We start from the raw sequence: 17,331 nt of genomic DNA on the forward strand, positions 1-17,331 counted from the left end.
ACTCCTATAATGCCAACACTCTTTGTTTAAATGCTTTTCAATTCATTCATTCACCCCTTCCCGGGCGTCTTACTAATCTCCTACCTAATTACCCTACCTATTGAATCCAATCCGCGCCAAGGAACCGAACCCAACTTCCAGAGGATATCAAACTCAAGTAAATGAAGCTACCACTTTGGTCTCTGCAGTCAAGACGTATTGTCATCTTCCCCTCCCATCCATAAGAGAACACCCTCCATTCCCTAGGTGACCTAACTCTCGCCAACCTTCACAATCCAGGAAACAATATCGAGATTTGTAGTAGTCGCATCATAACACAGAAAAAAAAAAGGAACTCAAAGAAACATCACGCGTGTCAAGCAGAGACAAGACGAGACACTTCAGCTTAGGGATTTGGCGTCACCTCCCTGCTGGTCCGTCCCTCTCGCTTGCTCAGGAAACTTCGTCGAAGCTGAGTTTTGGGGCTCTCGGGTGCCAGGGTTGGCTCCGCAGGCTGGAAGCTGCTCTTGAGCGTTACGCTTCCGCTGCCCACAGACAGATCCTTGGCCGTCGAGGCACCAGACTCATCCACAAAGTAGATGTGCTCGCCCAGGTCGTCATCGCTACCAAAAAGGTGCTGTCCCTTGGCCTCAATCTTGAACTGAGCGTCCGGTGTGCAGTGGAACTTGAACGTCTCGTCAAATTGCCACTGGCCTGACGATGACTTGAAGTGCTTGGTCTTGCCCACCGTCTTCTCCTTAGGGTTGATCTGCGAGATGATGATGTACAGATCCGACGCTGGCGGAAATCCTGACGCTCCCACCACAGTGAAGGACGCCGTGCCGCCTGCCGCGCCACCAGGAAGTGTGCTGTGGACCGACGACTGTCCAATGCTCTTTGACCGGGAGTGGCCATTGCTGGTGGATGGCCGTCCCATTGCAGGCGCGTCAACCTCCTCCACAATGGCAGGCGGCCGTCGAAGACCACCGTTGGACCCTGCACTGCCGTTGGACGCCATAGTTGGGGGCTCCACCACCTCTGGCACCGTCTCCTCCTCAATGTCGCCGTTCTCCTTCTTATTGAATAGACCGCGACGGAGGAACGAGGCACCCTTTCCTACACCATGACCGACGACGCCAGCCACTGCCACGCCGCCCTTGATAGGCGCACCGGCGACGCCAGTTACGATGCGTCCAGGAGCACTCGAGAATGTTCCGCCAAACGTCGATGTGCCTTGTCGGGTTCGTGTCACGTAGTCGGGTCGGAACAAGAGTCGGATTCGGATGGTTCCCGACTTGCCATCCAGGATATATCTAGTCTCAGATGGCCTGAAGGGGTCCAGAGACTCCAGGTTGACGTCTGCACCACCCAAGAAGTCGGGCTTGTCTGCAAAGTCGTAATCCCACACCGAGACCTTGAAGTCGGCTGCAGTCCTCGATGGGACGCTGACCTCGAAGAACTCGTTCCAAGTAGGGTTCAGCGTCTTCTTCTGCACCTTGGTCTTGTAGATCTCCTGGCCATTGAGCTCAAACTTGCAGTAAGGATCACTCTTGCCATTGCGATCGGCCGAAGGCAGGTCTGCGCCGTCCAGAATATCCACACGGAGCTTGCCCATGTTGTTGATGCTCTCGCTTGGGTCGAGCTGCATCTTGACGGGGATGTACTTCAAGCTGACCTTGACACTAGCGGGACGGCCATCCTCGCCCTTGAGCTTGAGAGTCGTCGGGTTGTTCTACAACAAGTTAGTCTTATGATGTTACAGAAATAGCTGACGATGTGACATACCAGACACTGCTTGAGGGTTTCCAGAGTGTTGCCAGAAAGCGATGCCATGAGATCGTCTTGGTCATCACCCTTCTTTCGAGCCCTGAGAGTGAGGCGTGAAAAGTCCAACTCGCGAATAAAGCAGTCTCCAATCTCCTCAAACTTGTGTGACTTGCTGCGAGCAGTAGAAGACACGTAGGAAGGATACGCCATGTCGTCCACCAGGACCTCGAGAAGACCGTGGCTCTCTGGCATCTCGGCCTCCATGAGCCTGAAGATGAGCAGACCACTCTCGTACTTGAGCAGCTGTTCCGGGGTGAGTCGGATCTTGGCAGGGCCCTTGGGCTCGTCCACCGAAGGCCTTTGTGTGGTGGAGGGACGTCCGACGGTTGTGGGAGTGGGTGGCTCGGCGTCCTTTTCCTTGGGCTTGTCCAGGGTTGCGTTGAACTTGCCGGCATCTGCTGACCTTTGCTGAGTGAGGTCGCCTTCCTCTCCAGATTCCTGCTTCTCCTTCTCTGCCTCTTCCTTTTCCTTCTCTTCCTCTTCCTCCTCTTCAGGGTCGGCGACGTTCAGACAGGGGTAGAACGCAACTGTGTAGTGCAGAGTTCCCTTGGCAATGCCCTTATTATGGAGGCGCAGCCCTTCTTCGCGGGGCTCCTTCCTATCGTTAACCAGATACTCTCCAGTTTCGTCTTGCGCAACATAGTCGGCAGCAAAGACTTCGATCATTCCCAGACTTCGGTCCTTGCCGACCTTTTCCGTGTCCATCACCTCCAGAGCGAGTCTGTCGCGAGCAGAATGAATGGGGACATAGAGCACCTCATCCCACTCAGGGTTGAGGTCATTTCGGAAAGTGACGGTTCGCGCCTTTTCAATACCGGAGAGCAAAACTCGAGTGTACGGGTCCGACTTGCCAAAGGCCTCGAAGTTGCGGAGATCAGTGGCCTTCTTGAAATGGAATCGCATCACACCAATGGGGGTGACATAGCCGCCAGTGCTGGCCACGCCAGAAATGGCCACCGGCTTCCACTGTGCCATCATCTTGACACGGCCGGTGTGAGCGCCATGTAGGTTGTACCATTCCTTGCCTTGTTCCATACATTCCAGCATCTCGTCGAGCTTGATCTGATACTTGCCGAGCACCTGGTCTCCAGTAAGATCTCGATCATCCTTGATTGTGACACCGAGCTTGGCCTTCTTGCGATCCGTGATGAGAATTTCCTTCGAGCCGTTGTCCCAGATGGGGTTGTTGGTGCGCTTCAGCTTCTTGGTGTGGTGCACCTCCTTACCGTTCAAGAACATGACTGCATACGGGTTGAGCATTCCCACGAGACTCTTGGTGCCATCCAGATCCTTGGCCTGCTCCACTGTGAAACGGAGAATACCCTGGTTAGACTCGGGTGGAGGCTCATCTTGTCCCTCAGCGTTCTTCATGGTTTCGAGCACAGGGAAGAAGCGGAGATCACAAGAAACTACACCACGAGCCTTGCCGTCAGCAATGACCTCAAGTCGTTCGTTTTCATACACATTGAGCTCCTCGATGTTCTCGAGGGGGAAAGAGGCGACACCGAGCTCCTTGGACTTGCGGAAATCGTTGTGGTCGAAAACCTGGATATCAAGAGAATCGTTGAAAGAGGTGATGATGATGTAGTGGGTCTCGTTCCATCTCGGGTTGGAGTTGTCCTCCACGACCTTGGTTCGGGCGAGCTCCTGGCGTCTGTTCAAGCTGATGGATGCGTAGGGATCGACGGTTCCACCGAAGTTGTCGCTGTTCTTCAGGCCATGAGCACCGTGAAGGGTCACGGCAACAACACCGACAGCCTGATCAACGGGGTTGCCAGCCAACATCTTGGCAACTTCGATGGGAAAGACCTTGGGCGCATACATCATGGGGCCCAGGTTACCGTGAATCTGCTCGAGAATGAAACTCTCCAAGCCAGGAATGAAGTTGATATCGAAACCAAAGTTCTCACCACCGAGCGGCTTACAGACGTAATCAATGGTGGGTCGCTCGAGGAAGCACATTTCCACGCGGTCAATGTGGGGAAACGGGATCTGAAGCTTGATCTTGAGGCGCATGATACCGGAGAAAGCCATGTCCTCAACAATGACGTCAAGGCCCTTGCTAATCATGGCCTTGCCGATTCGGATCTCGAGCACAATCTTGGGGTTGACCTTGTTCTTGAGCTGGCGGGAAGTCATATCGTCGGTATCGTTGGGGGTAAAGCTGAACTTCCAGTCCATCATGACAATGTCGTCCTCGGTCTTGGGGTAAGTCTTGACATGCTCCATGCGCGGAGGCTTGGAACCCAGAGTAAAGGTCCTGAGCTTCAAGCTATCCAGGAAGGCGGGAGTGGCAGAGCTGAGAACCTGGTCGACAGAGTTGATGATGGTCTGAGCGAGGACGGGCTGGTAGATGGGCCAGAACTTGACCAAGAATGAGTTGATCCATTCGAGGGATTCGTTATCGTTATCGAGCTTCTTGAGCGCCAACTCACGAGTGATGTCGTCGCGGAAGTTGCGTCGCACTCGTCGCAGGGAGGTCCGGTAATAGGTGGAGCAAATGGCCATGATGATAATAACCCAAGCAAGACCGCCGCCAAAGACAGCGACAAGCCAGGAGCTGATACAAGCAAAGATGACAAGTCCAGTGTTGTGATACCAGTCTGTACATGTTAGTCCGTTGCGCTTTAGAACATGTAAGTGATGGAGAACCTACCGCCGTAGAGAGTATCTGGGAGCTTTCCCTCTACCCAGGTTCCATGATCGAGCAGGCTTTCCTGCTCTAGAAGCTCGTCGCTTGGCCATCCAAGTCGCGGAGCCCAACCTGTGCGCGAGTAGGGAGCCTCTTCAGAGGCGGGGTCAACACCATCAGCGAGAGGCTTTCCCTGCTCGTCTCGTGCGACATCCAAGACTCCATCCTTGCTGGGCTCTGGGAGGTCCTCGACAGGGCCGGTGCCATCGTCAACATCGGTGATGATGGCGGCGCCCTTTGGCCGTCTGCTATGCTGCAGTTCGGGTGGGATAGCCTGCAGTACAAGCTTGGTTAGTCGTGGTCGCGGGGCCAAGAGAATGAGAGGCGTACAGCTTGGGCCTGAGCTTTCTTCTGCTCGGGGCTCGCATCGGGATCAAAGGTAAAGGCAGGAACCCCGGCATTTCGGGACGCCTCAACGATTTCCTTCTGGGCATCGGCGGCGGTAACGGAGCTTTCGGGGTTGGCAGCGGCTTCAACAGCTCCCTGCTGCTTCAACTCGTTGGCCTCCTTGGCGGTTGACATAACGCCGTTGCAGCGTCACCGCGACAGCTATCTCTCTACTCGGTGCTTCGAAGATGGTGTGTGCGGATCGTCGTGTGATCAATTGGGACAATTGAAGCTGTGATGAGCGTCGCGAGGCATCCAGAGGTAGGGCGTCGGTTGTAATCGACGACCGTGGGACCGATTCTCGAGGGATGTGGTGCCAGGTGACGACGGGGGTGGGTGGTTCGGATTAGGTCCTAGCCTTGGCTCGATTCAAGCCAAGTCAAGTTAAGTCGCGGGTTGACTGAGACGAGGAGTCGACTCTGCAGCCAAAGGCAGCTCTGTGTCTGTCGGGAGAGGAGTTGAAACGGGGTCGAAGGGAAGAATAAGAGAAGGAGAAGGAGAAGAAGAGAAAGAATGCAGGGCGACAAAAGGAAACCTGGCGCAGGCAGGGTTGGGTTATCGGAGACGGAGAGAGGGAGAGACAAAAGGTGGAGGAAATCCTGGCACAAGGTCGGTTGGTGCAGGTTGAAGGTGCAGCTGCAGAGAGTAGGTTGGCTTCTTCCAAGCTCGTGCAGCTCGCCCGGCCGTGCCAGGTCCCTCCCGATCGTCAGGGAGCTGGGGTGTCTCTGGGAGAGTCGCAGTACGGCGCAGGTACCTTGGCAGACGGGCTACTGCAGGCGTCAGCTGGTGTACCACTCGGGTCCCGCAAGCCGAGCTGGTTTGTGGCTGGGGGGGAAATTGGAGCAACGGAGAGTTCTCCAGCTATCATCAGTCCCAGACAGCGGATGACACCAGTGATGATGCAGTGGGTGGAGTGGTGGTGATGGCGGGCCGAGGGCGCGCGCGGCGGCAGGTGGGCAAGTGGGTCAACGCTGCCCATCTGGGAAATAATTAAGTCTGGCGCCTGAGTTTTCTGCTGTGGTGATTGCGACGCCTGGCGGAACATCAGAGTCATTGAGGGAGAAGCATGAATACGATGATGCCGATGATGATAGTATTCGGCATAGAAGCGTCAAGGGGACATCTCGCAGCATTCGCAACTCTCTGTACGTGTTCGTGCAGCTATCCGTGTCACAGAAAGACAACATCCATCTCCACCCCACGGCAAAAGTCGTCGTTGTTTCTTTTCTTACTGACCGACGGGCCCTGTTGGCAGCTGGAGGAGCCGACAACCCAAGAGAGCTGGAGCTGGAGCTGGAGCAAGCGTCGCTTGGCCCCCGAGCTATTGCGTGGATGAGCCCACCAGTAAATTCGGGCTATTTCCCTATATCCAGAAGGAGGAGAAACATGCAACATGCAGAGTCACCCTATCACCCCATCCCAAGTAACCCATTCCCACCCTTCGTAAGCTCCCTGTCCTCCGTCTCCCAACCTGGCCAATCGCTCAGCTGTCCAAGGCTCTGGCCTGTCCCCTGCGGCGCTGAGCAGCACCTACGTAATTGATGGTCCGGGGAGACTCGAACTGGCCTCTCCAGCGTCCACTCTCTGCTGGTAAATGGGCTTGGTTTGGTGGACCCTAGGGTGACATCCCATCCAAGATCTGGCGCCAGGCGAGCAGAGACGTCTTAGTGTGCACGCCGGCGGCTGGGTCCCTGGGTATCAATCCCTGTTCCTGATGCCTTTGTTTTTCGGGACCTTTCCTGTTTGCTCTTCAGCTGCTTTGCTGTCGCAATCATGGCTGCGCACCGTGCTGTGCTGGTGTCTACCTACATTCCGTGACCTCGCGATGGCTTCCAGCAGAGAGATGCAAGCTGAAACGGTTCCAGACACGGCTCCAGGTTCAGGGTGACGCCGTCAAATGTCACTGCCCGTGATTGATTCATCTTGTCCAGGGGGGCGTTGCTGTGGCACAGCGTCTAACTGCTGCAATGAGGCCGCCCGCCATGGCTCGCCTTGCCATGCCCTCCATGGGTTGCCTTCGGGAGCTATTAGCTGCACTGACCTGCCCTTAATGGCTCGCCTGCTGTTGGACCGTCGGTCAATCCATCTGTGTCAAAGGTGAACCAAGATGCCGTGAATCCCTTGCATTGCAATCTCGCCTGTTGCGACTGTCGTACACTGTGATATGCTCTCGTCGAGTGCTGTCGTAAGAAAGTATACAGTGCATCCCTGCAAAAGAGCCTCAGCGCTTCACACGGCCCTCCGGCCTCCATTTCCGACCTCCATCCCCATTCTCCTCCACCCGCAGATGCACAGCCACTCTCGTCGACCTGAACTTCCGGCATTATTAAACCTTCTTTCTTTGAATCCCCTCTTGCGACCCCTGCACGGGCATACAGCCAAGGGGAAAACGTACTCCATATCCGTCCACCAGCTGATAATCGACAAAAAATATCGCAGTGTTTCCTGATCTTGTTTGCTTTTGCCTTGTTTTTGTGTCTCTTGGTCCAATCGCTATAATGTTCCAACCCTGCCCGCCAACTTTAGCGCCTCCTCACAGACCAGATAAGGATCTTCATTTCCAAGTTGACGGACCATTGCCCAATCTGTTAAGCGGCGAATAGAGTCGGCTCGATAGCTAAAAGAGACGACGTGTGCTCCATCATGACGATTTCTTGACCTGAAAGGATCCTGTCGAACTCTGCACGAGAGATAAATGCACAACAAAGAGTTCAGGTGAACTTACTTCGTCCGAGTTGCAACATGACTTGATTCGACCTCATAGTCGCCTTTCTACCAAATATCGAAACACTAGCCAAACGAAATTTGGCTTCGGAGATGATATGTCAATGGTTCTTTCCCGTCGCAGGTTGTGAGCCGCCCATCCCGTGACCGTTCTTTGCTTTCCTTTCAAAGCGTTGGTGATAATTCACCTCACACAAACATGATCTGTCACCCAACCAGGAGAGCTTCGGCCGCCAAAAGCCTCCGTGTTCCAATCGTTGGCTGCATCTCGCCTCTTAGCCTCCACGAAACGATGTATGGCAGTTTCGACAAAGGGGGATGCAGCAAAACAGGGCGTCTGGTGCTTCCACAGCTCCTGGGCTGAATGCGAGCCCTGATTCTCTTATTTGGTACCGCGAGCTTCCTCTTTGCGGAATGGACGTCTTCTTTGCAATTTCCACTACCGTCGTCTTCCGGCTCCAATGGAACCCTTCAGCGCTGCTTCATCCGTAGCAGGTCTTATCATAGCTGCAGGCAGGATCTATAGTCTCCTCGACTTCATCTCTTCTGTCAAAAACTCCCCGACGACCATTAGCGATGCCAAGAACGAAGTCAAACATGCCCAGTCGGCGCTGTGCTCCCTAAACCGATATCTGAACAACCTCGCCTCCCTTAATCCCACGCGAACGGCCATGATCCAGGTTGATGACTTGAGAGTGACCCTAAGTGATGCTATGATGGCATTCTCTGAATTTGAGACCCTTCTCCTCACTCTGGACAACATTGCGCGGGTGAAAGCGTTTACAGTATGGCCCAAGTATGCAAAAGATATCGAGGAACACATGGCCAAGGTTCAAAGATACAAGGCATCCCTAACTTTGATGCTCAATATTCTGCAACGGTATTGTTAGCCTCAAACGTTTGTTGAAATCAACGAGACTAATAGCTGGCGACAGCGAGACTCAGTTTGAGGCGTGGCAGTCTCAAAAACGTCTCGAGGCATTGATTGAAGGTGTTATGCAAGAGAACAAAGCACTGAGGCAAATGATGAATGAATCGCAAGACTCATTTGATGCTCAGAGCACCTTCACCAAGCGGCAAGAAGATGACCGATCGACAATCTGGGCAAGAGACAACGATGAAGACGACACCGAAACAATCAGGGGGAGCATCAGAGGACGCACCAGAGAAAGTATTGGGAGCGGCAACCAGAACCACGTCTCTGAAAAAGGACATCAGTCCAGGGTGCTGAGACTACCCTTTGAGAGAATCCTCGAGCAGTCGTGGGTATACAAACGGAACCAGCGCAACTCATGCGACTGCTCATTCATCAGCTCCGCGGAACGATCTCATACCTGGTCTGTTTTCTCAGGCTTTAGCTTGGCAGACGTGTCTATCCTGTCAGTCATCGCCATGCCTCTGACGGCCATGGACCTCGCGAATGGGGAACACTATCAAGTTGAGGCTCAGAACGAGGGCTTGACGTGGCCTCCCGAGGATTTTGACGAACAGAGCAGACTTGACTCACCATCGAGCTCTGGGCCACACACTCTACCCAGCCCCGGGCTCGAGGACTTGAGGTTTCCCTTGAACGTGCTCTCCCAGGAAGAGGAAGAGCTAAGGGATTGGACCAGTGAATCTAGTTCTGAGATGGAGGGCGAGGAAGCCCCTGAAAGGGCACACACTCCCTTATCCAACTCGGACAGGCTGAACGAACTCGACAAGATAAGAGACTACAAGCCAGAAAGTGGTGTTAAGGACCATGATGACGAATTATGCCAATGTACTGGCTGTCAAGGGGTTAGTTGCTAGCAAACTCACCAGTGTTGTTTCCCAGAATTGCTGACAATCTGTGGGTATAGCCGCTCGAGAAGGGTGAAGCATTTAGCCTGGGTGAGTTTTCTGTTGTTCACATTGATTCTCGTTTGTTTTAGCAGCTTCTAACTCTAGATTCAAGGGGACTTCCATTGGCATGGAAATTGCTTCCGCTGTAGTATGTGCGGCTGCATTATGGAACAAGACGGCAAACTCATGATCCAGGGAAATGGGACTATTACCTGCAATGACTGTTCGCAGTATTGCGCAGATTGTGGCAGCAAGATCGAGGACCTCGCCGTTATCCTTGGGCCCAATACTGCTGTCTGCCCCTCATGCTTCGTATGTTTTGTCTGCAAGCAGCGAATAAGAGATCTCAAGTACGCCAGAAGCGCCCGGGGCAGAGCTTGCATGACTTGTCATGAGGCGATGACAGCGAAGAAAGCTCGGAGGAAGGCCAGGCTGCTACCGGCAGTTTAGGAGACTACCTATGCCGAGAAGATGTTTTGAATGCTGGTATGAGTTGGTTACTTGGTACATTGCGTTCTTGAATTCCGGGTATATATTAGAAGAACACAGGAAATAATAGGAGTAGCGGGATGTTTGACATATTGCTTGTCTATTTGCTGGATGTTCATGACCTAGATAGATAGTATTATAGGATTGAAATGGTTAGGACCCATGGATGGTTAAACCTCTACTCTGTTGTAAACATTCTTGGCTTTCCATAATTGCTAATGGACAATGATAGTAGCAAAGACAAGGTTTGCCAAATATGTCCTTGTGAGTGTAATACTGTCATCTCGGGATCACCGTCTGCCATATTGCCAACCTTGCCATGATCAATCAACAGGCTGTGAGAGTCAACACCAAATTCAGCAGCAATTGGTAAGCCACCACAAGCTCATGCAACATCGTACTACCCGAGTCTGACTTGCAGTGCCGGTCGAATGACGCTGTGACAAACGCCCTGTCGCAAGCCTCGTACCGTGGGACCGGGGCAATGACAAGACCAGGGGGTGTGATATAGACAAGGGGGCTCTCCGTTATTGCACCGGAATGCAACTACGCACGGCATCCAAACAGGGAAAATTATCATGGAAAGCAAGAGAGGAGTCGTTCAACATTCGACTGCTGCTACACCGTGGATATAGATTTGAATCCGCCACCCACCCATCGTATAGAACCCCGTTCGAACGCTATTCTTGGAAACAGAGTATCCAAACCCAGGATAAAAGAAAGTGCCGAGTGCCCAGAGATGCTTGCTCGTGTCTAGTAATAGTAGTAGTAAAAACAACACGCTGACCGCCAGACAAAATATCAACCTTGACGCCGTCTGATATGCAATCAACCCCCCATCTTCAACCGTGAACCGTGAATCTTGACCAAGTGAACGAAGGCTTGCTTAATAACCAAACCCATCATGCTGGTGTACTGGACAACGCCCGGGGTGCTTGACGAACCATGACGAGATGCACGCCCGGTGAAATCGACATAAACATTCTAATCGCGCCATGGGAACTCCAACCGTAAACTCTTCCAGGCAGATGGTACACTCGGCGTCGTCGATACAGTCCTTCTCTGTTGCCAGGTAAGTATACATGCCCGTCCGTCGTGGAGCAGGTGGCGCTCCGCCTTCCCCACGGGGTGTGCCATATGTGCTATGGTTCTGGATGCACGACGTAATGTGTGATTCTCGAAGGGCTTCAAAGTTGGGGAGACTCTGTGAGGGCAGCTCGCGATGGCAGATAGGACACTCATCCTCCTCCGCAATCTGAGGTGTTGGTGGCAATGCCCTCTGTCTCGAGGATGACTCGCCAAGTGAGCTATATCGATTTGGATATGAAGAAGGTGACGAGGACTGAACGCCAGACAGGAGACGCTCAACAGGGGTTTGGTGTGTTCCACTACGTTGTCGATAAGACGGACCAGGAGATGATGAGCCAGACGAAGGAGGAACCTGAAACGTTGTTAGCAACTGTGGACTCGGAGACATAAACAAGGGTCACAAACCATAGTAACACTTCTCATCCTAGGGGAGAGGTATCGATAAGGATCACCGCTGGCGCCTGGAGCAAAGACTGCACCGTGCCGATTGGACGGCGGCAGTGTCCCATAGGCGCTGCCGATACTGCTCCGCGATCTCTGGTGAGCAGATCGCGGCGACAGGGTTGCTTGGGGGCTCGGACTCTGCGGCGGTGCAGTATTGGGGTCTGGAACGCATGGATTGCAAAGCCTCACCCGCTCACCCCCTGACATGTCATTGACATCGAAATATCCAGCCCCGAGACCATCGATTAGTAGCGATTGGTGCATGGTCGTGTCTGAGCCAGGTGGTCTGACGATGTACTGGTATGGAATGATGATTCTGTGCGGGGAACACGAGTTGCAGACAACTCTTCCACATTTTCTAGTATCATAAGTTTCAGATCCCCAAGACATCTCGGGACATGTGAGCCTACCTGCAATGGTGTTTGCGTACGAAAAAGCTAAACTGGGTGCGACATATGGGGCAGTACGTGACTTCGTTATCGGGCTGCCATCTGGGTCGGGGAGGATCTGAAGATATCGACGGCCGAGAGGATCGAGGGAGTGGCGGCAGAGCATCTTCCAATGACCTAACAGAGGGCAGAGGAGCATCCATTCTCTCGCGGGATGGGCCTGCCCAAGTACGTCGAAACTCGGAATTGCGTGCGGAGCCGGATGGTCGGTGTGCTGGACTGGGCTGGTCCTCGGCATCGTCCTGGGGAATATCTAGGGTTGCAGGTTGAGCGGGCACTCTGTCTCGAGAACTGCTCCCAGGCTCCTCCACGGGTGTCGGCCTCTGCGTTGTTGTCAAAGCAGCCCCTTGGGCGTCAGGAGTTGTTGAATCTAGGTCGCCTCCTGCGCTTGCGCCAGCGTCCCTTTCCGTGGAAGTGACTTCCATGTCCGCGTAAGCCTCAGCCGTGGGTACGGGTTGCGCAGCGTCTCTGGTAATGCCGATTTGCGCAAGTTCCGCGTCTAAGAAACGAGAAGCGTGTTCGTTTTGTTGGTCGCGATCGTCAGCGGGGTGCGGTGGTTCGGAGTCGTCGGGGCCATTGATAGACTCCTGGTGTACCGATCCGTTATCTGATAGGCTTCGTTCGACGGTGTGAGATGGACAGTCGAAGAAACGCGAGCACTCCTGGTCGTAGAAACGAGAAGTTCGCCACGGGCAGCCCTCGGACTGGTCTGATCCAATGTTATCACTGTCGAAGGAGGAGCCTGAGCTCTCAGAGTCATTCGACACGAGGGCGTCGTAGTCTCTGGCAGTTTCAGTCGCCAAATGGCCAGAAGCACCCGAGGGGCTAGCCATGGTAGCACATCCGGGCCGGGCTCAGCGATGGAGAATGAGGAGAAAGCTGAGGCGGGATGTGAAGCCCTCCTCTCTAGCGCGACATGTGTATGTATCGATCGAGGCGGGAGTCTTGACTTGTCGGTTGGGGGCTCGAGGGAATCGTATTGTTATAGGTTTCAGAGAAAGCTTGCGATGGAAGAAAAAGTTTGAGGCTGAACAAGGTTGCGAGATGCAGGAGAGGATGGTTTGACCTGAGACTGAATGTGCGATTAGCAAATGGTTGGCCGAGCCCGATCTCGCATGATGCATAATAACAGGCGGACGTAGGTATCAAGATTGGGGCTGAAACCTTGGGGATTCGCGCGTACGTACCTGGATGAAACGGCGGCCAGAGGAGGAAAGGAGAAGGAAAAGATGACCAAAATGAGATGCAGAGTCAAGCCGTAGTCGGTGAAAAGAAGAACAGAATCGTCGAGTCGAGTCAAGTCCTCGCATCCATGGAGTCAGTCCCTGCCTGAGGGGCAAGTTCGGTGGAGGAGGAGAGGCGGTCCTGGCCGGGACAGCCCAGTAGAGATCAGTCCAGTTCGCCCACGCGACCCTTGCATCACCAAGCTCGGGCGAACTGGGGGCGTTAGTACCTGCTACTACAGGGCCAGTGGGGGAGCGCCTAACTAGACGCGGCTGGCGGATCAGCCACGTTTGTTAGGACTGATCCATCCCATGGAAATAGGCACCCACAGGGCACGCGCCAAGTCCGGCTTATCAAGTTGACAGGGACTTTGATCTGGACCCTTCCATTTCTAGGACCGTCACCTCCATTCAGACCTCGTCTGTCTGTCATTGACACTTTTATTACACCAATTTCCCGCTCTCTATAACCTCCTTCTCCTTTCGATCCTTCTTTCCGGACACTATTTCTTCGAAGGCGGTAGCTTGCCTTCCATCTCGCCGAGCTCCTCCTCCAACGTGACCCCATTCACAACCAACGGCTTGCTTTCTTGGAGCATAAACACCATCCGTGCCCACTCGTTGCCACTAGGATTTATCCATTGGTGAATCGTCCCGCGCTGGATCGCCACGTCTCCGCGTCTCATACGGCGGGTCTCGCCCGAGTCTAGCAACAGCTCCATCTCGCCCTCGAGTACAATGCCGTAGTCGATGCTCACCGTCCGGTGCATGGCCGACTTGCCCGGTGGGAAGTCGACGAATCGAAGGACAGTACCTCCTGGGACGGCGAGTCCTGGAGGCTGGGCCAAGTATTGCTCGTAGACGCCAATGTCATTGTTGTCCTGGAGATCGACGGGATGCTCGTTGGTGACATAGCCCAGAAAGAAGTCGTGAGTCCCGACGTTGGTTCTGACGAGCGCATCGGGGAGGCAGGTTTCGAATATCGCCTTGCCAGCTTGGTTGTGGCCAGTAATGAATCGGTTCGGGATGGGAAGTTGGTTGCTAGCCATGGTGAAGGTCAACTTGAGTGTCAACTGTAAGGACGAATAAGTTGAGGAGTGCAAGAGTCGAGTTGGACCGAGTCGACTCGTATTTATGCGGGAGATGGATGTTCATATGAGACCTTCTCGGTCCTCGCCTCTTCGATCGACACCACACGGCCATCTACGTTCCGTCTTCCCTCCAGATACTCCTCAGATAGGTCGTACATCTCCTTCTCGTGAAACCCTGCCTTAACTTGGCCTTGGCAGTGGGACTTGACACCTGGATTCAGATCACGGCATATATCGTGTCCAGTAACATGGCTGTATATGGCCAGCTCACTCTGCATATGTTCCGTCCTTGCATCTAATCTTCCCGATGGACCCATCAGATGGATCTCTCACGCAGCCCATATGAACCCCAACACATGCACCTAGATTCTACTATATTGCCTCTTGTTAGGAACACCAGTTCCACTCACCACCTCGGCAGATACAATACCATACATGGCCATATCCGCCAGGCTAGCTGCAACATGATGGAGCGTCGGAAGTGATTCCCAGCTGTGACCCTGCAGTTTGACGGACCCTTTCTTGATCCGCCATCTCTGGGTCACCCTGCAAGATGCATCCCCAATGCTCCCCTTGACGGCGTATGTCTCACCCGGCTCCTTAGGGACCCCGATTTTCGGCCTGAAGTGATGTGATAGGAGAATGCGGCCCGATACATCATCTCCCGCGTTTTCTGCAGCTCGAGGATCCTCCTCGAGATCCTCCAAGATCAAATCTGTGAAATTCACGCCCCTCCACGATGCCTTCATCTGATAGGTCTGCGGGCTTGAGGTAACCTCGATGTCGCAGAAGAGGGCAGGCATCCCTTGTTCCTCTCTTGTTGAAATAACCATGTCCGCCGAATCCTCTAGAAGCACAGGCACAAAGCTGCCTTGAACGGTTGAGTCGTCGTCTCTCTTGTACTGGACGCCATGGAGGTAGAGGCCAAACCGGCTGTAGTCTGCGCCACCTAGACACGGCACATTCTTCCGGGTGGTGATGGCAAGGCTCACTTCGCAGAGTGTGTCATCGGCCACAAAAGTGTACGACTCGGTCGGGAGAAGGGACTCGAGATACGTCCGTGACGACTTGAATCTCACGGCAGCGGTTGTGAAAGTCTGCCGAGAGTCGCTTGAGTCGTGGCTGCGTAACTCATAAGACGGCCCAAAAGAAACCGGCATTCTCCACCTGGCACCTGGTGTACTCTTCCAAAGATGCCGCTTGAAGACGATGTTCGCGTGGTGGTAGGCGTCGTGGGCAAAGTTGAAGCTTCCAAATATCGCGGCTCGGTTTCTGTAAGCCAACATGACCTCGCGTTTCGAGAATGGCACACTTACGGTTGACTTGGGGCTTTCCATCTTTCCAGTCCGAGCCCGCTCTCCGGGAATCACTCTGTATCTTATGAGCCCTGTCGTAGCGGATCTTCTCGTACATCTTTAGGCGTTCTGGCACGTTTGCTGGACAAGTGCCGTAAGGCAACACGACCGTAATAGCAGCTGCGTCTTCTATGGCCTGGTTTGCCCCTTGTCCCTGATCTTGACAGCGGTTAGTAACATAAGGACGAAAAGTATGTCGGTCACATACAAGGCGTGAATGGGTGGGCAGCATCTCCAAGCAAAGCCATCCTTTCATTCACCCAGGCTGGGGGCTTCTCCATGTCCAGCAATTGCCACACCTTGAGTTCCTTAGGGTCCATCTTTCGAAATAGTCGTAAGAGAACTGGATCGAAACTCTTGAACACCTCGAGGACCTGCTCGAGTGAGCCAGTCTTGTCCCAACCTGCGCCAATGTTAACGGCCGTCTGTGACATGCATCAAAAGGTTCGCAGACCATCACCCGCCATTGAATGAGACTCTTCTTCGGGGTGTATACAAACAAAATTGAGAGTCTTGTTCGAATTGCAAGGATACAGAACAACACGTCTATCATTAGCGAACCACATGTACGCAGCGTCTCGAGCCTCGACAAGAGGTTGTATTTCTGGGTCCTCGTCTGCCAACGATCTCGGGATTAGGAATCGGAATGCTCCCTTCCCTGAGCTGATAACCCCGGGCATTGAGTCACAGATGAATTGTCGACTTCTGGACTAGAGGCTTACGTTAAAGAAAGTTAGACTAGGTAACCATGGGAATACACTTACATGAACACCATCCGCCCCTATTATGACATCTGCCTCGATGATAGTGCCATCTACTAGGGTGATTTTACCCCTCTCTGGTGAAACATGGACAACTTCTGATGATGTGTGCAGAATAGCTGGCAAACCTCGCCCATCTTCTCCAGTCGCGGCCCTCTTCAATCGCTCATGTAGCGCAACCCTGTGAACTAGATGCCAAGGATGCTCCCAGCGAAGATTAGGCGTCGTCAGATCCTCGTCCAGGATGGGTTCGCCATTGCAGTGAAACTCGAATCGGCGGTTTAGCAGAGTGCCACCAAATTCCTCGGCAAAGATGCCCCATCGCCGTAGGATCCCATTCCCGTTGGGGGTGAGATGGATACCGGCACCCAGCTCGACGGCGAAGCTTGATTTTTCGTAAAGCTGATATGGGTTCATACAAGTTCGGCAGCTCATTGAGAAAGGACTACTTACATTAACTTGGTGGCCTTGACGTCGGAGTCCAATAGCAGCACTGAGACCACCGATGCCTGCGCCTATTATGGCAACCCTGAGTGGGCCACGGTGAGAAGCTGAAGCTGAGTTGTTTTCGGGGGAGGGTAAGTGACCTAGGTTCCCATTCTGCGTGATCATGATTTAAATGATGTATGTGTGTTTCAACTTGCGAATGCAAAGGGAACTAGACACCAGAACGTTGATATCCAGCCGGCCCAAGAAGACGAACGTGAAGAAGGAGAAGCATTTATTTATGAATAATCGCAACGGAAACATTCAGTGCATCGATTTCTTCTAATTGGCACACGTGCCTGATGCGCTGCTCCCACATTGCCTTGTACTTCGGAGCACCGGGACCCGAAAATATTGGCTGCACAGACGGCTCTCACGCCTCCCGAGGCAGCTGGCGTATCTTGACTTGCGAGGCAACATGTCATTCTCGCTACAGCATGCATTTCCATGCAGTTCGCGTAGGAAGGCATTCTTATTGGGTTGCGACAAGCCATTCAACAATACAGACTGC

The 17,331-nt window shown here is 53.4% G+C and overlaps 4 protein-coding genes across 4 annotated transcripts; 1 reads left to right on the top strand and 3 right to left on the bottom strand.

Moving 5' to 3' along the window:
• Nucleotides 1-385: 385 nt before the first annotated feature.
• LRP88_09999 (uncharacterized protein) lies at nt 386-5,020 on the bottom strand (the record flags this gene model as incomplete). Its single annotated transcript, XM_083246472.1, has 4 exons — nt 386-1,711; nt 1,765-4,409; nt 4,463-4,772; nt 4,829-5,020. 4 exons carry the CDS (start codon nt 5,018-5,020, stop codon nt 386-388), a joined length of 4,473 nt encoding a protein of 1,490 aa, XP_083097585.1.
• A 3,050-nt stretch (nt 5,021-8,070) lies between these two features.
• Nucleotides 8,071-9,522, top strand: LRP88_10000 (uncharacterized protein; the record flags this gene model as incomplete). Its single annotated transcript, XM_083246473.1, has 3 exons — nt 8,071-8,489; nt 8,545-9,388; nt 9,451-9,522. The coding sequence occupies 3 exons, from the start codon at nt 8,071-8,073 to the stop codon at nt 9,520-9,522; spliced, it is 1,335 nt and encodes a 444-aa protein (XP_083097586.1).
• Nucleotides 9,523-10,808: 1,286 nt separating this feature from the next.
• LRP88_10001 (FYVE zinc finger-domain-containing protein) lies at nt 10,809-12,737 on the bottom strand (the record flags this gene model as incomplete). Its single annotated transcript, XM_083246474.1, has 4 exons — nt 10,809-10,837; nt 10,904-11,363; nt 11,417-11,593; nt 11,886-12,737. The coding sequence occupies 4 exons, from the start codon at nt 12,735-12,737 to the stop codon at nt 10,809-10,811; spliced, it is 1,518 nt and encodes a 505-aa protein (XP_083097587.1).
• An 893-nt stretch (nt 12,738-13,630) lies between these two features.
• LRP88_10002 (uncharacterized protein) lies at nt 13,631-16,946 on the bottom strand (the record flags this gene model as incomplete). Its single annotated transcript, XM_083246475.1, has 6 exons — nt 13,631-14,200; nt 14,629-15,482; nt 15,535-15,732; nt 15,782-15,998; nt 16,338-16,736; nt 16,788-16,946. The coding sequence occupies 6 exons, from the start codon at nt 16,944-16,946 to the stop codon at nt 13,631-13,633; spliced, it is 2,397 nt and encodes a 798-aa protein (XP_083097588.1).
• Nucleotides 16,947-17,331: the final 385 nt, after the last annotated feature.

The sequence above is a fragment of the Fusarium phalaenopsidis genome (genome assembly GCF_050370095.1).
Source record: "Fusarium phalaenopsidis strain FUZ10S chromosome Unknown contig_32304, whole genome shotgun sequence".
In the NCBI taxonomy this organism is placed as follows: Eukaryota; Fungi; Ascomycota; class Sordariomycetes; order Hypocreales; family Nectriaceae; genus Fusarium; species Fusarium phalaenopsidis.